Genomic DNA, 21145 nt, shown 5'->3' with positions numbered 1-21145 from the left:
GATTGTAATGAATTTACTGAATCAAGCTGCCCATTCCAACAGCTAACAGGCACCCAATGTGTGTCAACTGACGCGTCTTCTCGATTCCGCAATCACAGTTGAGACTTACCGTAAATCTGGTATCATCCACGTATCATGCATCCTACGGGCCTGTGACCGCTGCACCAGCCATTCGTCCACCCGATTAGGTAAAATGACAGAACGCCAATCTGAGCACGTCGGACCCCAGTCTTTGTCACAAATACAATTGCTTTTTCTAGAAGAATGGGGATAAGCTGTGCCGCACCAGCCGGGGAATTAGTTTGTGCAACGTTGTGCAAACCAGCAGCCTGGGTTTCCTGGGCCGTATTCTCATTATGGCCTTCGAGGAAAACCCAGTTCTCCCGAAGGAGTGGAATGGCTTGCATTCTCTGCAGGCACTGCCTCTCTTGTAAAATAGAAGCGTTCTGGAAGCCGAATTTGAATGGTTGTGATCCTTTGTCTTTGGGTTCGTGAATGTTAACGACGAGAAAATCCTGAGTAACTCGGGAATTGGCGACGCCGAGTGCAGGGACAACTGACTTCGAAGGATTTCGATTTGACAAACTAGGTAGCGCCATGACAGGCTGCCAGATAAACTGGTGCCTCTTACCTTGCACGGGAAAGAGAGTTCATTACATCGCAGCTTTCTCGCTCGCCTGCATGATCTGATGTAGGAAGCCACAATCACATTCGCACCGAGATTCAACAGACTTCAGGAAGGAAGAGTCTGTCATGAGAAAACCCACATGGTCATCACACATCACCCGGCCTTCACGGTGTTTACAAGCACTGGGCTCTCCTCACGTTCCATCACACAATAATCCGATCCTTCTCGGTGCCTTTTCCCTTTCTACAACCCTACTTATCTTTTCCATTCCACCGAGCAGTGGGAGCACCACCAACGGGAATCAATGTTCCATCCCCAAGCTCACTCAGCAGGTAGTAGCACTCTGGTCAGCTCAGCCCTATGGTCTTACCTCATGATGTTGACAACAACGTTACTCATCGCGCTTACCTCCCTTGGCATCCACGATGCCCCAAGTGCATGTGTTCCGCGCCTGTCTTCCCTCCAACCCCCACGCACCCTGAGGTACCAAGATACCTGTCCAGAAAACACTCATGACTCCTTCCTCATTAACAGGGCAAAGAAATACCGGTTCTGAACCCGTGCCTGCCTTGCACTCTCTTTCTCCTTTTGCTTCTTCTCCTCGTCTTCCCGCTCCTTCTTCTTCCTCTCCTCTTCTTCACTTGCCTTCTTGCGGCCTTCTTCTAGTTTCTTTTGCATCTTTGCTTGAGAATCGGCACTGAAAGACAGAGGTCAGTTCAGGCGCTTAGGTTCAATGGGCAGCAGACGTACCGGTTGTCGGAGATCACCATGTTTATGGCTTTGGTTAGTTTGGGTTCGTGTGGAGTGGAACAAAAGATGTGTGTTGTACTTTGCTACTTGCTTTGGCGATGGTGCAAGAAGCAATTCGCTGACAGCCGGCAGGACAATGATCTTTATACGTGTGCGCTCACTTAAATAGCAAAGGGATCTTCGACGTATATTCAGAAACTCTGTTTTCCATGTTTCAGAGTGTTCGGTCTTTGACGTCTTGAAGAGCGGCATGTGTCATGGCGTTTCTCATCTTATTTCATCAAGTGCAATCGATCAACAAGTACCAACAATACAAAAAAGCATTCAGCCCGTCTCTATGAAGCACAAACACACCGACCGACTCGTCTAAAGATACAACGAGGGCCATCCACCTCTATCAAAGTATGGAAGTATAGCTAGAAGCTCACTGAGAGAGTATTCACAAGCTGCAAACAGAGTTTCATGGCAAGTTCACGAGTCTACCGGATCAACTTGGCATTTGCCTCATAATTTCAACTAAGTCCATCATTCAATATTCGAGGCAATATTCCATTCTTTTCACAACCTACTTGCACTAGGTCTCTCCATTCTACCCCCCTCATTAATTCCACCGATGTGACAAGGGGAGTGTTCTGTGCTTGGAACAGTAGTTCAATTCAGCTAATAAACTACTTTGGTCTCGAAAGCCTTGTTGAATCCTTTGAAGCCTTTCCATCCAGGCTGGGCTTCAAGGCCTTCTTATGCCAAAGAGGTTTGGTGCGTACTAAAGTACGTACCAAGCCTTGTTGCTTGAGGCCTCAGGGTATCTATATAGCGATCTTCATACATGTGGATCTTCCTGAGTGCCTTCAACCATTCTACTTCCTTCTTCTGGCGCCGATCCTCGTTCGGTTGCTCTGATCCTTGCTTGGTTGCTGTGATAGCTTCTGTGATGACTGGGGATTGCCTCATCTCGCTTACTAGCGTCGTCGGCAGTTTGATGGTTGGCTTGCTAGCCTGAAGGCGTCGAGAGGGGCTTGGGTAACCAATGCTGGTAGCTGAGAGTCTGGCCAAAGTGAGGTTGAGCCTCGCGGCCTGCGGCCGCCGGGCATTCATGAGGCTCATTCCAGGCGTTTGAGGCTCTGCTGAGCCTTGCGATCCTAACCCCTGGACTGTGGGCAATGTCCGTGTGACAACCGATGCTTGCGACATCACTCAACTTGACATGGCCAACCTGATGTTGAACACCCAAGGTTGACCCAGCTGATCCAAGTCAGCACATCAAGTCTACTTGCTCTTAGCAGCCTCCTCCTCCTTCTTGGCCTCCTCCTCCTCCTTCTTCTTCCGCTCTGCTCTCTCCTTCCCCTTCTTCTCCCGTCCCTGCTTAATTTGCTCCTGCCTCAACATCTCCGCTAGTTCCAGTCTCTTCTTCTTGTCTTCCTCCTTTCTCTTTTTCTCAGCTTCCTTAGCAGCGTCGCTGTGGAGGAACCAGGAAGTCAGCTTTTGGTCCGCGTGGAGGGCAAGCAATGCGAAGACAAAGAAGACTAGGATAACGGAGGTAGGGAGGCAGTCGAGGACGTATCAGTTGTTGGACAATTGCTGACTGGTGTCGTTTTGTTCGGCTGGGTGAATACTCTGATCAGTGGATAATCTCTTGCTTAGTTCTTTGCTTGGGTCGATGTTGGAAGAAGGGAATCAGGAAGCAACGGGTGGATAGGCATGGTCTTTATACCCTTGGTCTCGGGGCAAACTGCTAAACGTTTCAAGGAGTCGAGCGGGTTGTCGTGAAGTCATTTGCCTTGCTTCATTGGGCTGGACTCCCAAGATCAGAAGATTGTGCATCACCGGCTTGATTTCTCGATGCAAGCAGAGGGGCTGCTTGCCTTGATGGGTTACATTCGAAGTGTGAAGTAGAAACTATTCTAAACTTCTAGACCTTCGTGTTACGATCCAATCAGAGAATCCTATGTAGGCTAGACTAAATGACCAATCAGGTAGGACCCGAGACGAAGGATCGGGTCCAGGAAGGCCGGTATAAAACAACGCCTCCCCAGGCCTCTTGTTACCGGATCTTCAGCAAGCAATAGCTATTACAATTTACTAGTACCTTTCGGCTACTACTCTGTTACCTATTGTTCTATCCCAGCGGTAATACTCCTGTGCTTGTAACGGTTCGTCACACTTCGATTCCATTTTGCAACTACCTCCAACCTTGTCGTACAATCACACGCAACCCCATCACGGTCCGGTTCTCCAACTCACAATCAGTTTCCAGAAGAATCCAAGCCGGTGTAGAACACAAGGCAAGTAACACCAGAGCAAGCACAGCAAAACGCATCACAAGTGGAAAGCAAGTCGAAGAAAGCGGAGAGGCGATTTGCTTGCCTTGTGATGTCAATCTGATGGAGTTAGTTTCGAGTTAACTTCCCTATACGCACCAAATTTTCAACGCAACGTCTATACTAAACGCTAAGTTCTAGGTTCAATGTCACAGGTTGGCATTGGCTATATAGTGTGCATTTCGAGTTCTGCCTTGCAAGCAGAACATCGTCCTACCTTTTATAGGTTTGGCCGTCTGGGCATATGCACCCCAGCCTGTCATATTCAAGGCTATAAAATGAGACTCCTAGGCTATTGGATGTCCCGAATATCCCTATGCCCTTCATTTTATAAAGTAAAGGCTTTTAATTGAACAAAACCTTGCCCGTATTAAGTGTGGCAACATCGAGAAAGGTAGCCGTTATATCTCCCTAATTTGAAGTTTTGAAAAAAAAAAAAAAAAAAAAAAGAAGTTCAACATATATAAGCTTCGGTTTTTAAGGAGGCTTCCATTATTGTTTTAGTTCAAAATTAGGCGTTGTAGTTGAATAATGGTATATTTGACTTGGGGTGGTGCGTACGTCCAAGTGTTTGGTGCGTGTGGGGAAGTTAACTCTTAGTTTGTTGGTTGGTTGACTTGGGTACTTCGAGGAATCTGAAGGTTAAAGATTGGTTGTTGATGATAACGCAGGTGCGGTATGCCCCTGAAGTTATTATGATGTTACTGTTACTTTTGTTGATGCATAATGAGACATTTGACACTAGTCACGGTAGGAAAGTGCCTAAGTAGGTAGGGAGCCGTATGGTAATTTAGCTATGGAGTAGTTTGGAGGTGATCTGCTCAGAAGCTGGCCATCTCGAACGCTTGACCCATGAGATGTGTGTGCTTGTCTACCATGAATCATCATGCTGATTGTACGTTTGGCATTTAGAACCGGTTCCTGAGACGCGCAAACCGTGGTGGGTGATGGCTCCATCTTGCCTCGTCAAGTTGAACTTCAGACTGCCCAGTTGTAGCCAAGTCTCGAACCATGAAAACACTCCAAAACTCCCGTCGCTCCAAAAATTCAGTGCTCCAGCTGTCATCCCTCAATCATTCCTTCTTGCCCATTTGATTCCACCATGATGATGACATCGCAATCAGAGTTTGCTGCTTGCCCTTCATTTCCATCTCATCTTCCGCTCATGACCGCCACACAGGAGAGACCAGACAGACCTGAGTACCTTAGGAAGGCGCATCCTGATTCCTGAACAGACGGATCAGGCGGGGTCGGAAATAAGACGAGATTAATTGCTCGCCTTTCTCTTTTTGGCAGCTTCCTTCTCAGCCTCAATGGCAGCTTGCTCCTCGGCAGCTTCGTCCCAGGCCTTCTCGATATACATCTTCTTCAGCTTCTTGAGAGCCTTCTTCATCTTGCGCGCCTCCTTTCTCTTGGCCTTCTGCCTCTGGGCTTCCTCGTATTCACGCTGACGCTTGAAGGACCTACAAGGTAGAAGGTGACGCGTGACACGGTTAGTGGCTTGGACTCTGAAAAGGGTGAGGAAGGAGTGAGGAAGGAGTGATCGGTGATCGGTGATCACTGAACAAGGACTCAGTGACATGGAAGTGGAAGGAACCTACTGGAAGACAACGTCGTGCTGAGTCAAGGCGTTGAGGTACACGTTGTAGGGAGGAGGCATCGTGCTTGCTTTGAGTGCAACGTTCTTGACTATTTGGTATTTGTTGGGTCTTGCTTGAGATGTTGTGACTTGCGTTGGAAGGCGCGTGTTGGTTGCTTTGTTTTGCTTGACTTGTTGGTTATCGCGAGATGATGGTGCGGGGTGATGGATGGTTGTGGGTTGTGAGATGGAGAGAGGAAGTTCTTGCCTTTGTTAACAAACACTCTTGTGGGTTTTGGTCTTGCTTGTGTTACTTTCTTTTTGGAAGGCGCGTACCGGTTGCCTGAAATTTATGGCAAGACGGCGCGGGGGGGTTTTGACGTGTGTGGGTTCTTAGAGGAAAGTTCTTGCCATTGACAAACGCGGACGCCGATGACCGGACTGGTATTACTGCCAGTTTGGACTTTCGAGGAGGGTGCGAGCTCTTTACTATGGGAAGGTCCAGGACGGGAGTGACTCGGATGTCTGGAGCCTCAAGGACCTGAGTCGACTTCGTGCCGATTTTCGGGCAGTTCTTCCTTCTTGCTATTCTGGAGATTTTCTTTGCTATTGTGAACCGGGAGCTCACTCTTATTCACCGTGATTCCATTACAGGTTCGTCTGATCTTGGTGGTGACTGGGTTTCGCCACTTTGTCTGTCATTGCAGTGTTATTGAACTTGGAGTGTGCGATACTGGTTGACGCGATGTCCTTAGTCGCTTTCAGGTTGCTTCTTTCAATGATCGAGATGCCATCAGTCCATTTCGAATGGATTGACAGGCGATGGGGTCGAGGAAATAAACCGAACATGGACTGTCCAATACGCCAGACTTTGGGTATCAAAGTCCGTCGCAGAACAATTGGAGGGATGACACGGAACTGGAAATGCCTTTATTTGAACGATGCCTAACAGGTCCGTTCAACTGAATATGGGAGCCGCTTGCGTATTGACCGTGGGTAGTGTTGTTTGGTTGTTTTCAGACCTCTTCGACTTGTGCCTCCACCAAATTGCCCCACAAATTGAGGACTTCCATTTTCGGAAGTCGCGATGTGTCCAGGCGTGAGCACCTTGTTGTCTATTCTTCGAAAGTGGAAGGAACATAACGTTTGCAAATGAGCACGGACGAGCCGCGGATGGAGCATCCTCATGGCTGTGCAAATTGTCAGGCAAGACCTGCATCCCCAATGCCAATGGGCGACGCACGTCTAGAGGGGGGAAACTGTCTTAGTTTTGGCGGAGTGCGCAAATTGAGGTGGTTCTTTCCCAGAACAACAGCTTCTGTCGGACTTCATTCATCCCGTCATATCGTGGCCCTGACGGGTCTTGTTCTTCGTTGGCCTTTCTCTACGACCCGATATGCCATTGTTGGTCTTGTCCATCTCGTTCTGCCTCAATGTTGCTCTGTGTTGAGCCCGAACAATCATCCTTCCAGTCCATGCATTTTCCTGCCAATCTGCAGCCGTCATGGTCGCGATGCAACGGTGATGTTGCTGGGCGTGTTGGTTTGATGGCGTCTCTGTGTCACCGCTCAATTGGTTCTTTTCTCTTTTTGATCATCTCAGCGATTGCAGCAATTGCACCATCTGTCAATTTTACCATGATTTGTCGTCCAAACGATCACTCTTCCAAGCGACCATGAGTCTTGACCGACATCTCCCAGGATGGTCCTGCCCCGGCGACTGACGCAACTGCACGGGCCACCCAACTTTTGCCCTATGCGTTTAGCTACCAGCACCCCCTAAACGACAGCCCCGAGAAATTTAGCGGGCGTTTGGCTTGCAGACCCGCCAAAATTTTGCTCCATCAACGACGACGCTTCATCAACCTCGGCTGGAATACGTGCCTCCTTATCCGACACCACGCAACATGCCTTCGGTGCCCGTCCCTGTCACGGCTTCCGAGAATCCCAAGATCCAAAGATGGGATGACATCGGCCTGGTGCTCATCCACGACTTTATCACGGAAGATGAGGAGGCCGCCATGATTGCCGCCTTCCACGCCGTCGACCCTCGCCTGGACGGCAAGAGACGCATCAGCCAGCATTTTGGCTACCACTTCGACTACACCACCTTTGGCGCCTCCGACACAAGCTTCACGCCTGTGCCTTCGTACATCACCGACTTCCTCCCTCGTCTGCCTGTCCAAGACTACCTCCCCGACCAGTTCACAGCACAGTACTACCCTCCTGGCGCCGGCATCCCTCCGCACGTGGACACACACTCCATGTTTGGCGAAGCCCTGTACAGCTTGTCGTATGGCAGCACCGTTCCCATGGTGTTCAGAATGTCGGATGCAAACGACGCCCGCAAGATGAGATTGCCTAGAAGGTCTCTCCAGTCGTCAGCATCCGAAAGCAAATTGGAGGGCGTATCTGGTACCGACGCAAAGTCCGCCACGATTGCTTCCAACAGCCAGGCAACGGTGAAGGTGAAAAGTAAAGTGGAAGAGCCGTCACCAGAACACCCGTCGTGGGAGCTTGTGCTCCCTCCTCGTTCGCTGCTGCTCATGACTGGCCCCTCGCGCTATGGCTATACGCATGGCATCAAGTCTCGCAAGACTGACATCATCAATGGCGAAATGGTACACAGACAGGGGAGGTACTCCATCACCATGAGAACCATCAGGCGCGGCAATGAGATTGGATGTGACTGCATGTTCCCTGGTGTTTGCGATGCCCGCATCCGTGAGGAACAAAGTCGGCCAGCAGCGGCTCAGAACATGGACGTTCAGAAGTAGCGGTAGGCGGCAAATGTCAAAAGAAGCAAGGTTACCAGACGCTAGACCTCCAAAAGACGAAACACCAAGCACCGATCAAAAATTTCGTCTTACACGTGGGAGCTGATCACGCGGACAACATGGACGGCTCTAATTTGTTCAATGATCGGCACAATCTCGTATGACAGGTGTCTAGGGGATGAAATCTCTGCCTGTCAAATTGCCCAGAAAATGCCCTGGAAGGTGCAAAATGACACGAAATTGGGTGCTCAGTGCTGTGTGGTTGGATCTAGCTCTTCAAGGTGCTAGGGCGTTTTTCCGATATCGAATCGGACGCTAAAATCCGGGGCCGCGGGCGGGGCACTGACAGCAGCGGGGCTGGGCAGGGTTACATCCATACCTAATTCAGCCCTTGGCAGGTACCCCACGATCGTCCACGAGGTCGATGACATGTTCTAGGGCCATCAGGTGACACGCCAGGCCGTCAACCTCCCTTGACGACGGTAAGGGCACAACAGGTATGTCCCTGAAGTATACATATCTCGTCTTTGATGTCCTCCGAGGGTATGCTAATCACTTTCCATCAGCACATCGATTTGACCCCAACACACTTCACAATGGATCAAGATTGCTTTTCGTACCTCCCCCATGAGCTTCACCTGGCCATCTTTCAGCATCTCCAGGACATCACCAGAGTCGACCGCGAAGACCTCACATTAGCACTTGTATCCCTTGCACAAACATCTCGTCATATTCGCGCTACCTACGAGCCCATCCTCTTTCAACAAGATGGCGCTCCGGATAGGGCCATGCGATGGGGTGCCTACCACGGCTTGATCCCCTTGATGGAAAAGGCTCTATTTCACGGCGCATCCGTGAAGGCTGAGGGGCCTCACCCACTAGGCCCGGAATACACCTTTCCAACCAAAACCGGCATCTTCACGGGGCCGGGCAAGGGCAGCCCTCTTCACTTTGCCGCCATGAATGGTCAGAATGCTGCTGTCAATTGGCTTCTTGACCACGGAGCCTCAATACACGAACCCTCCAAGAACCTGTGCAAGTGCGTGGACCCACAGATTCCACAAGGCTTCTTGACAGATCTTGGACGCATTTCCCAAAATCACGGCAGCCTCAACCACGATGCGCTTAGCCTGGCGCTGTGCCGTCATCATTCGTCCACAGCTCAACTTCTTATTGACCGTGGGGCATTGGAAGGAAACGCCGAACCTGTCGCCCTCCATACAGCAGCGGCCGCGGGTCAACATGACATATTTTTCGAGATTCTGCGACATGTAGGGCGCCATGCTTCCTTGGACGCTCCCATCCAATCCCGATTCACGTCTCTCCATTACGCCGCTTGCTCTCCCGTCGCCCCTCCTGTGTTCATACAACAGATGCTCAAGGCTGGAGCCCACGTCATCGAGTCTGCTCCTCGCACTGATTTGCCCGTCTTCTACGCTGCGCTCAATGGCTCATGGGCGGTTGCCACCATGTTCCTCGACTTGGGCCTTGAGATGACCGAGTCCCAAGCACAGGTCTACCGCACGGCAGGTATCAGCCTAGAAGGGGCCCTCGTCCATGCCGCTGTTTTTGCAACGGAACCGCCAAACGACGTGCCGACCAGCAGTGAATGGTTTGACGGCCGGAAGCGTTTCCTTGAACGACTAGCGCGTCAAGATCCCGACTGCGTCAACTCGATCTACAGGAACCCGCATTGGTACACCAACGACACCCCGCTCAAGCGGGCCGCGGCCAAGGGCCGCATCGAGCTCGTCCGTATCCTCCTGGACTTGGGTGCCGATCCAAACGTTACAGCCGGCGCATGCTCCGAAACCGTCCTCCATGCTCTTACCCGGTGCAACCTCCCCGTCTATCCCGACGATAATGCGTCTCGTGTCAGTCACCCAAACTTCGACTTCTATACTTGTCAAATCGAGAACATCGCTTCCCCAATCGAGAAGCGCCTGGCCGCCAGCACTCCTATCATCATTGCCCTGTTGGAACATGGTGCCTCGGTCGATGGAGTCAAAGACAGGGACGGCAAGACCCCATTGGATTTGGTCATTCGGTACCAGGTGGCTGAGAGGGCGGATACGGCGAAGAAGTACATCGTTCTCTTTGAGGCAGTGAAGTTGTTGAGAGTCCTGATGAAGCACGCGAAGCCGGGTTGCTTACAGGATGAGCAGCGTCGCAGGGCCAAGACGACCGTGAAGAGGATGGAGCTGGAACTGGAGGGATGGTGGTGTTTCAATCCTAGGGCAAGGGGGATCGGCGGGCCTGGGCATATTCCTAGTTTCACGCATGGGTACTGAGGTGGATGGTTTGGCTAAAAGTTTCTTGCTTTGAAGTTCTCTGGTTACATAATTCTTTTGTTTCCTTTTGTTCGTAATGCTTCACCTTTGGGTATCATCGGGGATGCCCAGGCTAAAAGTTTTTTGCTTTGAAGTTTGTCTGTTTCAATCCTTGTTTTTATTTTCCCACTTGTGCTGTTGGGTCAGTCAGGGCGTGTATTGAGCGAGTTTCCACGTCACAATGTCCTGCGCTGCCCGCCCTATAATGTCTTGTTTGCTGAATCAGTTACGGTGGCATATATCGCTTGCCAATTTCACGCAGAAGCTTGTTTGGACCGATTCGCTGAATAACGTGCAATTAGGGCAGTGTTTGCTTGATGTTGGCACATTCTCGCGCGCATATCGACATCTTTCTTTCCTGTTCACCCCAGCCGGCTCATCACTGTCACGCCATACGACCAGTCCGTTTGATGGGGCCGAAGGGTCATGGTGTGGCTCTACCTCCAGTGCCATCAAGGGCTTGTTCGCTCCCTTTTATGCGACAGACAAGCAGTTCTAGGTGCATGTCAGTCCGACCGCAACATCTGATCCAGCTTCGACTGCTTCACGCATTCTTCGCCCATAGTCCGTCCTTTGCGGCAAAAAGCAACTCGTCCGCTGACAAACCCGACAAGCACCAGCAGAAGCTATGGCAAGCAGCAAAACAATGCGAAAACCTGGTTGCTAGGTGTTAGAAACGACTTGCGGCGTCGGCCAGCTCTTGCAAGTCCAATCGTCAATACTTCAACCGGATTCATATTACTATATTACTGCGGCCACCATTCTGCCTATCGAACACGGCCATCCGCCTCCCCAGCTGCGCGCCAACACCACCTTCGAAGTATCCATCTCGTTGCTCTCTAGTGTCTACAATAAGCAACTCAATGTTCTTGTATCCCTCAGTTTCATCAGCCCGGCCGTGGCCAAATGTGATAGGAACATCAATAACGAACGAAGGGATCAAGGGAACGACAAAGATTGAGCCCAGTCAGACACCGAGACCTTCGATGATAGGAAGCACTTAACGGCCAGTATGGCTGTTCAGGCCGTCCTAACTCTGCCCTGATGAAGGTTCCCAGTGGTGTACACCGCCCGCATGTTCCCTTCACTTTGCGATCGACGCCGTCGGCTTGCTTCCAGGCCTCACTTCCAGGTGGAGGAAAGGGCGAAGGTCTGATAAGAAGTCCGCTCTCTAGGTGCATCGTACAAGCCACATCACGAAGGGAAACATGGGATGAAAAAATGCAGCTTCTGTGGCGAAGAAATTACCAACCAGTGGCGCGACGGCTTGAAAAGGGAATGGATGGACTTGAGTGTTCAGGTTGAACTCAGACGGTGGGGCGGACGCGAAAGGGGCGGGTGAGGTGAACGGTTGAAGATTTTCCTCTGGCGCACTCACTGCCATCTCCCATCCACCACAACTAATGCGCTCACACCATCCTCTACTGGACATCTTTGGGCCTGGTCATTTCGTTCTTTTATCTTCTCCATCTCCCAAGAGGACCTACACCTCTACCTAATTTTTCTTCTTCATTCATCCTTATCCTCACCGCCCCTAGTCGCCTTTGAAAGTATAACCCTCGCATTGCGACACCGACAGAACACACAATCCGATTACCATCATACAAATTGCAACCGACCTATCGTATTTCAAGACACTTCCGGTCCCTTTCCCGGTAAGAGATGTGTTATTCTTGACCACGCAATAAAGCTTGATCAGCTAACCCGATGAGATAGCCAAGATGCCAGCGAAAAAGACCCGAGCCGAGAAGGCGCAAGCGACGAAGGAGAAGGCCAAGGAATTGCCTTCGCCCAACGCCCCTCCTGCCGATGGTTGCTCCCCCTTCACGAACCTCCCTCTTGAGGTCCACATGCTCATCGGTGACACGTTGAAGGACAAGAAGCAACTTTGTGCCCTCGCCAAATTGGCCAGGACGTCGCGCCGTCTCTGCTCCTTTTATGAGCAGCAACTTTACAAAGGAAAGAACTGCAGCAACATGATACGCGCTCTGATGTGGGGAGCGAGAATGGGCTCTATTCCTGTCATGAAAACCGCAAACGGATGGGGCGCAGACCTCGACACCCGGACCGATCTTGACCGCCACATCCCTTACGCTCCTCACCGCAACACGAAGGGTACAGCATTACAGTTGGCCATCAGAGTGAAGCAGAACGACACCATGCAGTGGCTGTTTAAGCAGGGCGTCTTAGTGGATGTGCCTAACAAGCCGGCCCGCAACATGTGCCAGTGCGATGGGGGCTGGGACAGAGGTGAGATCTGGGCTTCCACTCTTCACATCGCTATTTGCACTGGAAATTTGAACGCGGTCAAGTTGCTACTCCGGGTTCGGCGCGAAGGAGTAGCGGCGTTGGAGTACTCCCAAAATTTTGACCATGATCTCATCTTGCACACGGCAGTGTGCCAGGCGTTCCGTTATCACGGCGTCGAAATCTTGGATTTCGTACTGGAAAACGCCATGATCCGCAAGTCAATCGACGGATTCAAGCCCGACGCTCAGGGGGGTTGCACGCCTCTCGCGATGGCCTTGCTCCGTGGTGGCGCATACTACGCGCATTGCAGCACGAAAAGCATTCTTGCCTCTTTGGTCAAGGCAGGTGCAAGCTTGGGACCATACCCTCCCGACTCCTACCGGGCTGGCATATCCCCTCTCATGGACGAGATTGAGCGAGGAAACCTGCGTACGAACGCGAGATACCTGCTCCAACTGGGCTGTGATCCAAATGGCGACCGACCTGATCCAGTCACTCAAGACTGGGAGAGCCCACTGCACGCCTACATCATCCCGCAACATGAGAACAGATTTTCCCGCCCGCCTCATGCACCATCCATCTTGCCGCAGTGGCAGGGTCAAAGCCGCCGCGAGATAAAAGCCTTCATCGTCGTACTTCTTAAGCACGGGGCGTCACTCGACATCACTGATTTCGACGGATACTCTCCTCTCGACAATGCGCTCAGCTACATGGAGCCATTTCTCACGCCTGGTCTCAGAATCCTTGGCTTCAAATTTGTGAAGTTCTTGCTAGCAAATGTTACGGACAAGGGCATCTCGGAGCAATCCAGGAGAAGAGCGGAGGACATTATGGCGACGATGGTTCAGGACTTGCGGGCTGAGCATGCGACACACGACCTGTCTTACGATTACGAGGGTCCGCTCCAAGAGCACCATTTGGGAATCTGGGGTGAGGAGGAAGTCGTTGAAGAGGAACCTGCGCCAATCCTTTTAGGATGGCATGCATGGACGCGTGAGGGAGGCAGATTGGTCAGGAAGTGAAGGGTATCTGAAAGTGTATAAGTTATTGTACTTTCTCGTTATTCTGGCAAGGAGGTCGGGTTTTTCTCTTGCTTATCTTTCGGCTATGGATTTGATGGGTGATGCAAGCGCACGCCCACGGACAGAGGATTTGTTGCACCTGTACAAGTAGCGTGTGGAATTTGTATCACTATCTCATTACGGCCACAGTGGCAACGTGGATATCAACTTACTGGCTCTTTTCGTCACAAGTGTGAAAGGGTTTGTTGTCACTTTATCTCTCATTTTCCAAGCTTGAAGATTGACGCTTTCTTTGCTCATGGCTTTTCGAAGCAGAGATTACTCCTAGTGGCGAGTTCGGGGCATAGGTCCCGAGCAGTAATCTAGTGATAGTCTTTAAAGTCTTCGTGATCACCCTTCTTCCCTTTGCTTCTACTAAGTATGCCTCCACTGAATACAGAGCACACGATAACCGTATTTCCTAACGTTGGTGAACCTAGTCTCACTGCGGTTGACTGCAGACAGTTGAGAATTGCCGGCAGAAAAGCCACATCCCGCTCCATCGTGATCGAGTTCACGATCAGGACAAGAACGGGCCGAGCAGCCCGCAGGCCCTGGCAAGTCTGGCGGGATGTCAGACACCAGATGAAGGGTTGAAGGTTCCCGCTAAAGGTTTCCAGGCAATGAGGCTGCCAGTTGGCATATACGGTGATCCCGGTGCTTCTCTCAAAGGTTCAACTCCAGTCACTTTCACTGCTATCTCACCTTCACCTACTCACCTAACCACAACTTTCAAAGGTTCAACGTCGGTCACTTTCACTGGTATCTTCCATTCACCTATCTATTCGACCACGACATCCACCGCAGGTTCCCCTGGTTGATTTTGCCATTTCCCTTTCGTTCCCCTTCCTCCATTATTATATAAACATCCCAAAAACTACATTTGCGACCGGCTCGCACTTTTCAGTTTTCCCAACAACCGGTCACTCTCCCGAACCACAACACATCACGCGCCGTTGACCAGAATCAACCAGGGTGATTTATTACCACTTCTTCCCGGCCTTCCCCATTGTCAACAACCGACGCGATACCCAGCAGTACCTAGGGTCCAACCCGTATCGATCGCAAACCTTAGACGAACACTCTAAGCCTGCGATTACATTTTGAGTTCGACGACCATTAAGTGTTTGGCAATTTACTTGTAGTTAGTAAATCTGCCGCGAGCATCCAAATATGACCTTCCATTTGGTAACCGAACAAACAGACGACCATGGCCAGGATCGTCGCCCGAACCGCACAGGGACGTCCCTACCTGCCAACCGAGATCCACCTCATAGTCTCGGGATTTTTGGAGGACGATTCTCGGTGGGACACGCTCGCTGTGTTGTCCAGGTCTTCCAGTAGGCTGAGGTCAATGTACGAGCCACGGCTCTACCTCACCACGAGGCACGCCAGAAACCCGCGTTACTGCCTATACAATGGGAGGAAGGATCCAGCACCAGGTTCGAACCACTTCATCAAGGCGCTTATGTGGGGCATCATCAACGAGTCAACGCCTGTTATGGCTCACGCCAAAGCATACGGAGCAGATGTCAATGCCCGTGTCCGGGTTTGTCACGGCAAAGTCTCCTTGACCCACTACGATACGTCGCCGAATAATCATCTGTATGGCTTGGGAACGATACTCCAGCATGTTGTTCAGAAAGGCCTTGACCGCTCGGCAAAACGGTTGATCACAGCTGGTGCCGTGATCATTACGCCCGGCCAAGCTTCTATCAACATGTGTTAATGTGCAACTACTGGCCATGGGGCGCAGGAGAACCACTGTTCGACACTACACCTGGCTTTTTCCAAGGGCCATCTTGGAGCCACGAGGCTTATTATGGATTACCTTGGTCCAGCTGTTTTGTTGGAATCCCAACACTACGACCAGGGCTTAATCCTCCTAACTGCGATGCGTAAGGCTATTTCCACCAAGAACATCGGATTCCTGTCCACGATGCTGGAGTACCCAAGCCTCCGCCAACTGGTCAACGTGGTCATCCCTGGCGGGAGTCACGGTGCGCGTTCCACCCTTGTTCAGCAAGCCTCTCTGTGTGCGTCGAGCAGAAGTGGTGAATTCCGGGACATTACGGGCATGGATACAATCCTTTCGGCACTTGTTCGCAAGGGAGGGGCCAGCCTGGGTCCATATCCTGCTGGTCACGGTAATGAAGGGATGTCACCACTCCTTGAAGCACTCAGGCGGGACCAGTACGAAACAGCCGAAAATTTACTGCGTCTCGGCTGCGATCCTGACGGAAAGTACGGCTTCACTGGGAGTCAGACCACGCAGACCGCGCTGCAATGGCTCATTTACCACGAACGGGCGTACAGACGAGAGAACCCAGAATGGGTCAACGGCGGGTTCGGTTATCACCGAAACCCTTCATACCGTGACCGTCTTCCATTATTTGCCCGCAGGGAAAGGGCGAAGGAAACCATCAAGACATTTCTCTGCCATGGAGCATCGCCAATGCTCAAGGGTGGCAAGCTCAACTCCACCCCGCTCGAGCACGCCATCTCACACGGCGTTCCGTTTCTACCTCTCACGCACCCAGTGGCCGCATACAAGCTGTTGAAGCTTTTCCTGAAGCACATCAAGAATGCCAAGATCACCGCAGCCGCCCGAAAAAGGACGAAAACGTGCATGGACCGGATCAGCACGGATCTAAGGGCTGAACGAGGTGTGTTCACTCTGTCGGACTGGCGTGTGAGAGCCAGACTGAGGCTGGCAGGGCATCTAATTCATCACGAGAAAAGAGACGGGCCCATTCTCCTGTTTTGGAAAGGCTGGTCTCATGGAGCGAATGGAGGGCGGCTGGTGAGGAGCAGGGACTGACAGATGTAGTCTCTGAGGTCTGGTGTGTTGACCGTCTGATATGGTCTGGTGTCTGCAGCAATTGGCGTATGGAGCGATGGAAGGTTCATAAGTAAGCTGGATATCGTCAATACGATGAACGAGAGCCGCGGTGAGGAGGATGGTTGGTGAATGTACAAGTCTGAAGTTGGGGGATTAGGACATATTCGAACAGAGGAATGTGGGGAAGGTATCTTATAACAGTGCGGTTATATGGAGTGTTTGTAGTATTTTCGGGTAAAGTTCGTGAACCCCAGTCGTGCTGTTACTCGTGGGCCTGCTTCGACGTTCAAGGCCCGAGCCTACGGAGGAGATGGCAATGCGCCAAATCCAGTCTGGTTGGTGTGTGAGGGTATCTGGCTCTAATCCTTATAGGCGTCAAGGATCACGGTAAGTACCTCTCCATTTGCTTTTGCCGACCGAAACTTTGGTTTAATGAGGCAGCTATGCTAACGGTGTACACGTGGTGTTACTCGACCTAGTAAATCAGCAGCCTCCCAGGTTCTTATGGGTGCCTTCTTTGCACCATACAAATTGATCAATAGTGAGTACCAGGCACTTCGACGCATGCAAATATAGATGGTTAGCACCCCGCTATAACCCGAAATACAAGCCGAAGTTGCTGAACTCTATAAGCTAACGACACGATGTGGAAGTACCGGCAAGCTTCCCCGTGTGTCGTATTAGGCTACCACTGCAAGGGGGAGAGGTCTTACCCAATAACTAGCGTACACAAGTCACCCAAGCGAAGACTTGGATAGGAGCCTCCGGTGCGTATAAGTACCTACCCAGTCAGCCTCTTCATTATCAGCTTCAGCTTTTCCTGCTTCTCCCTTGACTCATCCATCATAACATTCCATTCTGAACACTTTCCCATCAGACCCATCCCGTAGACTCGACCAAGATGCAGAGCTCACCGTTGCTGCGCCTTCCAGCAGAACTACACCTTATCGGCGAGGCTCTGAAAGAAGAGGATCGGCTTGTTTCTTTGATGAACGTCAAGAACATGATAAGTTCAACGTTCACATGCTAATGCTACGACCGATGGGAGAGGATGACGGTGGGGAGATCTACGAGCGAGTGACATACAATTGGCTTCACAGTGCGTGGTTTGACCCAAAATTATTGCCAGAATACCTCGATGCTTTTGGGTTGAGAGAAATGACGCTTCGTATATGGTAGCAACCGTGAGGAGGGGGTGGCAGGTAGCTGTATTCTTTCCAGGCTATATATACCTAGAGGTATCTATGTGTCATGATGCCAAGAGTCTGTATCAAGATAGATGTTTTCCTACCAAAGTTGGCAAGTCTTAATGCGTACACATATTTCTTCAACTGGTCTCATTTCTCTCCTACATTACAGTACACAAGGCCACTTCACCCTTGTTCTCACACAGCGGTCTGCAAATGTAAATCCATGTATGCGTCCTTTTAAAAATCTTTCCACTCTCCTTTCGAATCTGGTTGCGCGGTCACGCAGGGTTTGGTATACTGGAGGTTCTCAATGTACACTCTGTTCCCAGACGAATTCTTCAACTCCATAACGTGCTGTTTTCCGAATTCTGGCCCATTCGTTTATCAATAGCTAGCACACGGTCCGCCCCCAGGTGCGAGGTCCACTGAAGAGACTGAGAAATGGCAATGGGACGCTTCTTTTCCTGACGGCAGAGCATACATAGCCCTCACATACCGGTCGTAGACAGATTACTTACACGACACCTACAATTCTGAATCAACCTTTTGAACTTCTAACAGACCAGGGGCACTGTTCCGTCATTTACCGTCGCGCCTATCTTCCTTTTCTCTTCCTTATACCGTTTCCCTGCCCTTTCCTCATGAAAATCAACGGTCAACCTGACCTTCATGCATACAGCCTCTGCAAAAAAAATTGTTTTTCTTCAGAGCTTGTCCTTAGAGAACATGGCAGTGCCGTGTTTCAAAGCTGGAACTCGACAAACCTCCAGCTTAGTTCATCCCTCTCTGCCCGTGTCTGAGGCGGATTGACCACCATCAGGTCAACATTCCTCAAGCTGGCAGGGAACCCGGTCTTTACCGACTCGATGAGGTTCTCATCATTGCTCAGTGGAACAATGAAGTTGCCTCCAAGACTGACCAAGGGCGCCTTGAGATATCTGAGGCTGTTCATCTCGGGCAAGCAGTCGAGCTGCCCGGACTCGCCAAACTTGGCCTTCATGCCCAAAGCGGAAGGCTTGTCCCAACCCATCTCCAACAGCTCAAGCGTGTTACGGTAGGAACGCAAGATGTCGTTCCAGTTGAGCGCATGGGCAGGCAGGGGACCAGGGTTGACATTGTGCGAGAGTCTGTTGTCGGCATAGCGAACCATCTTGTCGAAGTCGTCGACCAGTCTGAGCTCGCGCAACTGGTGGTTGGTCCTCAGCCAACCGGCAAGTCTCTCGATTGTGAAAAGCTCGTAGGGTAATTCCGAGTCAACCCGGTTTCCGACCAGGGTAAGACGCTCGATTGAGGGTGGCAGGCCGGTTGGGTAGCCCCGCTCAAAGCTCCTGAGGTTGATTAAGGAGTAAAGGGAGCCGAAGTCCAGAGTCAGAGACGTGAAACGTAATGGGTGGTTGCGTAACAGGCTGGAGTAAGACGGGTTGGCCGCGGGTGGGATAGGCAAGATTGGGTTCATGTTGGTGGTGATGGGCCTGGGGGGCAAGGAATGGCGCATAGGCTCACCGAAGCAGAAGCGGACTCCCTTGATTCTTGTGCAGAGTTGAACAGCCGTGGTGAGGACCTGGTCCTCTATAGCGTGAAAGTTGATACCGCTCACACGGATGATTTGGATGACTGTCGCGGCAAATAGGGTACGCGGTGTCGCGAGCAAGATGTCGATCGCCCTTTGCAAGGTACGGCGGAGAAAGCCGTTCTCGGGGAGAACATTGGCTTGAGGTGTGGAGAGAAGACGGTAGACCTTGCGGTAGAATTCTCTCAAGACCAACGGCTGAGGAGGCCTCGATCTGATAGACAACGCGCGGTCATAGTCTGTAATGACAGCCACGAGATATCGTACGTGGCGCCGGTTGTCCGGGTACATCAGCAGGCTTTGAACAAAGCGCATCAGGCCACTGGTGGTCTTCAGGACGGCGACTTGGAAAAGAGCACGCTGCGCCGGGTACTTGAAGCTTGAGGAGACAAGGGCCAAAGACTGCATGTCGTGGTAACTTGGCCCCCATGTGTTTGACGCGGGTGAGTCGATGATGTTCTCACTGAAATGGTCGGCTTCCTCACTTGCGGTGATGATGGCAATGTCGCCGACAAACTCGGCGAGTTTCTCAAGCACTTCAGATGGCAGGCACTCCAGTGGTGCCCATCCTTGCTGGAATGGGGACTGTTGAGCTTGCATCATTGGAAAAGCTATCTCCAGTTGTCTCTTCGGTTGTGCGGTATCGGCTCGTTTGTCTTGATGAATGTCGTTCCTTGTTGACTGTTCATTCTAGGTGAGTCCTAGAAGGAGGCTACTGGTTGGTTCGATCAATGACCAAGGTGAACCATGGAGCGTCGATGATAAAGAAAGATGCAACCTACAGGTTATATACCAAACAGGCCTCAGTTGAGGGCTCGACTCGACTGGCGGTCTTCGCGTCGATGAGAGGTGACCGACAGGATTGCTTGGCAGGCGCGTGGGACGAATAACACCGGATAAACGAAATTGGAGAGAAAAGATTTCGTCGCAGGAAGAAGGCAATTCGTCGTACGTGACAAGCAGCTTTTGGAGTGAAGAGGAAAGAATCGTCACGTCGAATTGTCGAGTGTCAAAGGGTGTTCGAAGCCGCGATGGTCGGTTTCAGGTTGCAGCACTTCGTCTGCGTGTTAAAGGCCAAGCTATGATACTCGATGTAATCGCTCTCGTTGTCGCTGAAATGTGACTGAGAGGGATGGGGTTGTGCGGTTGAGGTCGTTCCTTGGTGCAATCGAGGGACGAGGGTGCGGTGGTGTTTTGTTGCAGGAAGAAAATTGGCGGAGGTCAGGGCCGGGGAGGATTAAGTACCTGTTAGTGTGGATGCCAATATTTTGGTCAGTGAAAGACAACGGCCAGTGAAGTGTAAAAGGGGCGCGAACCTTCAATTCACCGGTGAGCCCGGGAGTGAATGGAGTCCGGAGTGAATGGGCCCGGTCCCGCCCCAGGCCGGCCCGTGCACGTGGCAGTGAACCGCTTTGGGTTCAAATGTGAACCTTTGGTCTAGCTCACAATGGGCGTCAGAAGGCGCCGCTTTTTGCAAGCTAGGTAGACAATGGCCGATATGTGGCTATGTATGAGTGGTTTCGGCCCTAGGTCCACTAACCCCTTTTCCGACATGTGCGGAAGACGTCACGGACACTCGCGGATATCTTGCCCAATTGCCCACCAATCACCCTATAACAAAGTACTATGGTTATTTGAAGATTAATATGCCGTGAATAGATTTGCTTGTGTCTCCCTCACACTATTGATGCTTGATTATCGATGTCGTGCCTCAGACTCTAAGTAGGTCTACCTTAATACAAGCTTCGGCAATCAAGATCCTTAATGACTTCTCCTTGAAAGGAAGTGAGAGGCTCCAGTACTGGAAGCTCTTCTACATACTTCCTTCTAAATCCTGCCTCCCCGTCCCTT

The 21145-nt window shown here is 51.2% G+C and overlaps 8 protein-coding genes across 8 annotated transcripts; 5 read left to right on the top strand and 3 right to left on the bottom strand.

The window, feature by feature from the left end:
* Positions 1 to 1138: 1138 nt before the first annotated feature.
* Positions 1139 to 1398, bottom strand: SMAC4_09502 (uncharacterized protein; the record flags this gene model as incomplete). The annotated part of the gene is made up of 2 exons (XM_003344774.1): positions 1139 to 1325; positions 1379 to 1398. 2 exons carry the CDS (start codon positions 1396 to 1398, stop codon positions 1139 to 1141), a joined length of 207 nt encoding a protein of 68 aa, XP_003344822.1.
* A 2970-nt stretch (positions 1399 to 4368) lies between these two features.
* SMAC4_09504 (uncharacterized protein) lies at positions 4369 to 5661 on the bottom strand. Its single transcript, XM_003344775.2, has 2 exons — positions 5298 to 5661; positions 4369 to 5159 (listed from the first exon to the last, which is right to left on the bottom strand). The coding sequence occupies exons 1-2, from the start codon at positions 5354 to 5356 to the stop codon at positions 4964 to 4966; spliced, it is 255 nt and encodes an 84-aa protein (XP_003344823.1). The 5' UTR covers positions 5357 to 5661; the 3' UTR covers positions 4369 to 4963.
* Positions 5662 to 7120: 1459 nt separating this feature from the next.
* SMAC4_09505 (uncharacterized protein) lies at positions 7121 to 8051 on the top strand (the record flags this gene model as incomplete). The annotated part of the gene is made up of 1 exon (XM_003344776.2): positions 7121 to 8051. The coding sequence occupies exon 1, from the start codon at positions 7182 to 7184 to the stop codon at positions 8049 to 8051; it is 870 nt and encodes a 289-aa protein (XP_003344824.1). The 5' UTR covers positions 7121 to 7181.
* Positions 8052 to 8647: 596 nt separating this feature from the next.
* Positions 8648 to 10342, top strand: SMAC4_09506 (uncharacterized protein; the record flags this gene model as incomplete). Its single annotated transcript, XM_003344777.1, has 1 exon — positions 8648 to 10342. One exon carries the CDS (start codon positions 8648 to 8650, stop codon positions 10340 to 10342), a length of 1695 nt encoding a protein of 564 aa, XP_003344825.1.
* Positions 10343 to 11272: 930 nt separating this feature from the next.
* Positions 11273 to 13737, top strand: SMAC4_09507 (uncharacterized protein). The gene is made up of 2 exons (XM_066090963.1): positions 11273 to 12036; positions 12098 to 13737. The coding sequence occupies exon 2, from the start codon at positions 12103 to 12105 to the stop codon at positions 13651 to 13653; it is 1551 nt and encodes a 516-aa protein (XP_065945976.1). The 5' UTR covers positions 11273 to 12036; positions 12098 to 12102; the 3' UTR covers positions 13654 to 13737.
* A 1165-nt stretch (positions 13738 to 14902) lies between these two features.
* On the top strand, positions 14903 to 15421 carry SMAC4_09616 (uncharacterized protein; the record flags this gene model as incomplete). The annotated part of the gene is made up of 1 exon (XM_003343025.1): positions 14903 to 15421. One exon carries the CDS (start codon positions 14903 to 14905, stop codon positions 15419 to 15421), a length of 519 nt encoding a protein of 172 aa, XP_003343073.1.
* A 67-nt stretch (positions 15422 to 15488) lies between these two features.
* On the top strand, positions 15489 to 17977 carry SMAC4_09617 (uncharacterized protein). The gene is made up of 2 exons (XM_003343026.2): positions 15489 to 17113; positions 17188 to 17977. The coding sequence occupies exon 1, from the start codon at positions 15515 to 15517 to the stop codon at positions 16511 to 16513; it is 999 nt and encodes a 332-aa protein (XP_003343074.1). The 5' UTR covers positions 15489 to 15514; the 3' UTR covers positions 16514 to 17113; positions 17188 to 17977.
* Positions 17978 to 18466: 489 nt separating this feature from the next.
* SMAC4_09618 (uncharacterized protein) lies at positions 18467 to 19897 on the bottom strand (the record flags this gene model as incomplete). Its single annotated transcript, XM_003343027.1, has 1 exon — positions 18467 to 19897. The coding sequence occupies one exon, from the start codon at positions 19895 to 19897 to the stop codon at positions 18467 to 18469; it is 1431 nt and encodes a 476-aa protein (XP_003343075.1).
* Positions 19898 to 21145: the final 1248 nt, after the last annotated feature.

Source organism: Sordaria macrospora, chromosome 2, assembly GCF_033870435.1.
Source record: "Sordaria macrospora chromosome 2, complete sequence".
Classification (NCBI taxonomy): Eukaryota; Fungi; Ascomycota; class Sordariomycetes; order Sordariales; family Sordariaceae; genus Sordaria; species Sordaria macrospora.
Note: the sequence above shows the minus strand (reverse complement) of the source record. Positions and strands in the feature narration are given on the sequence as shown.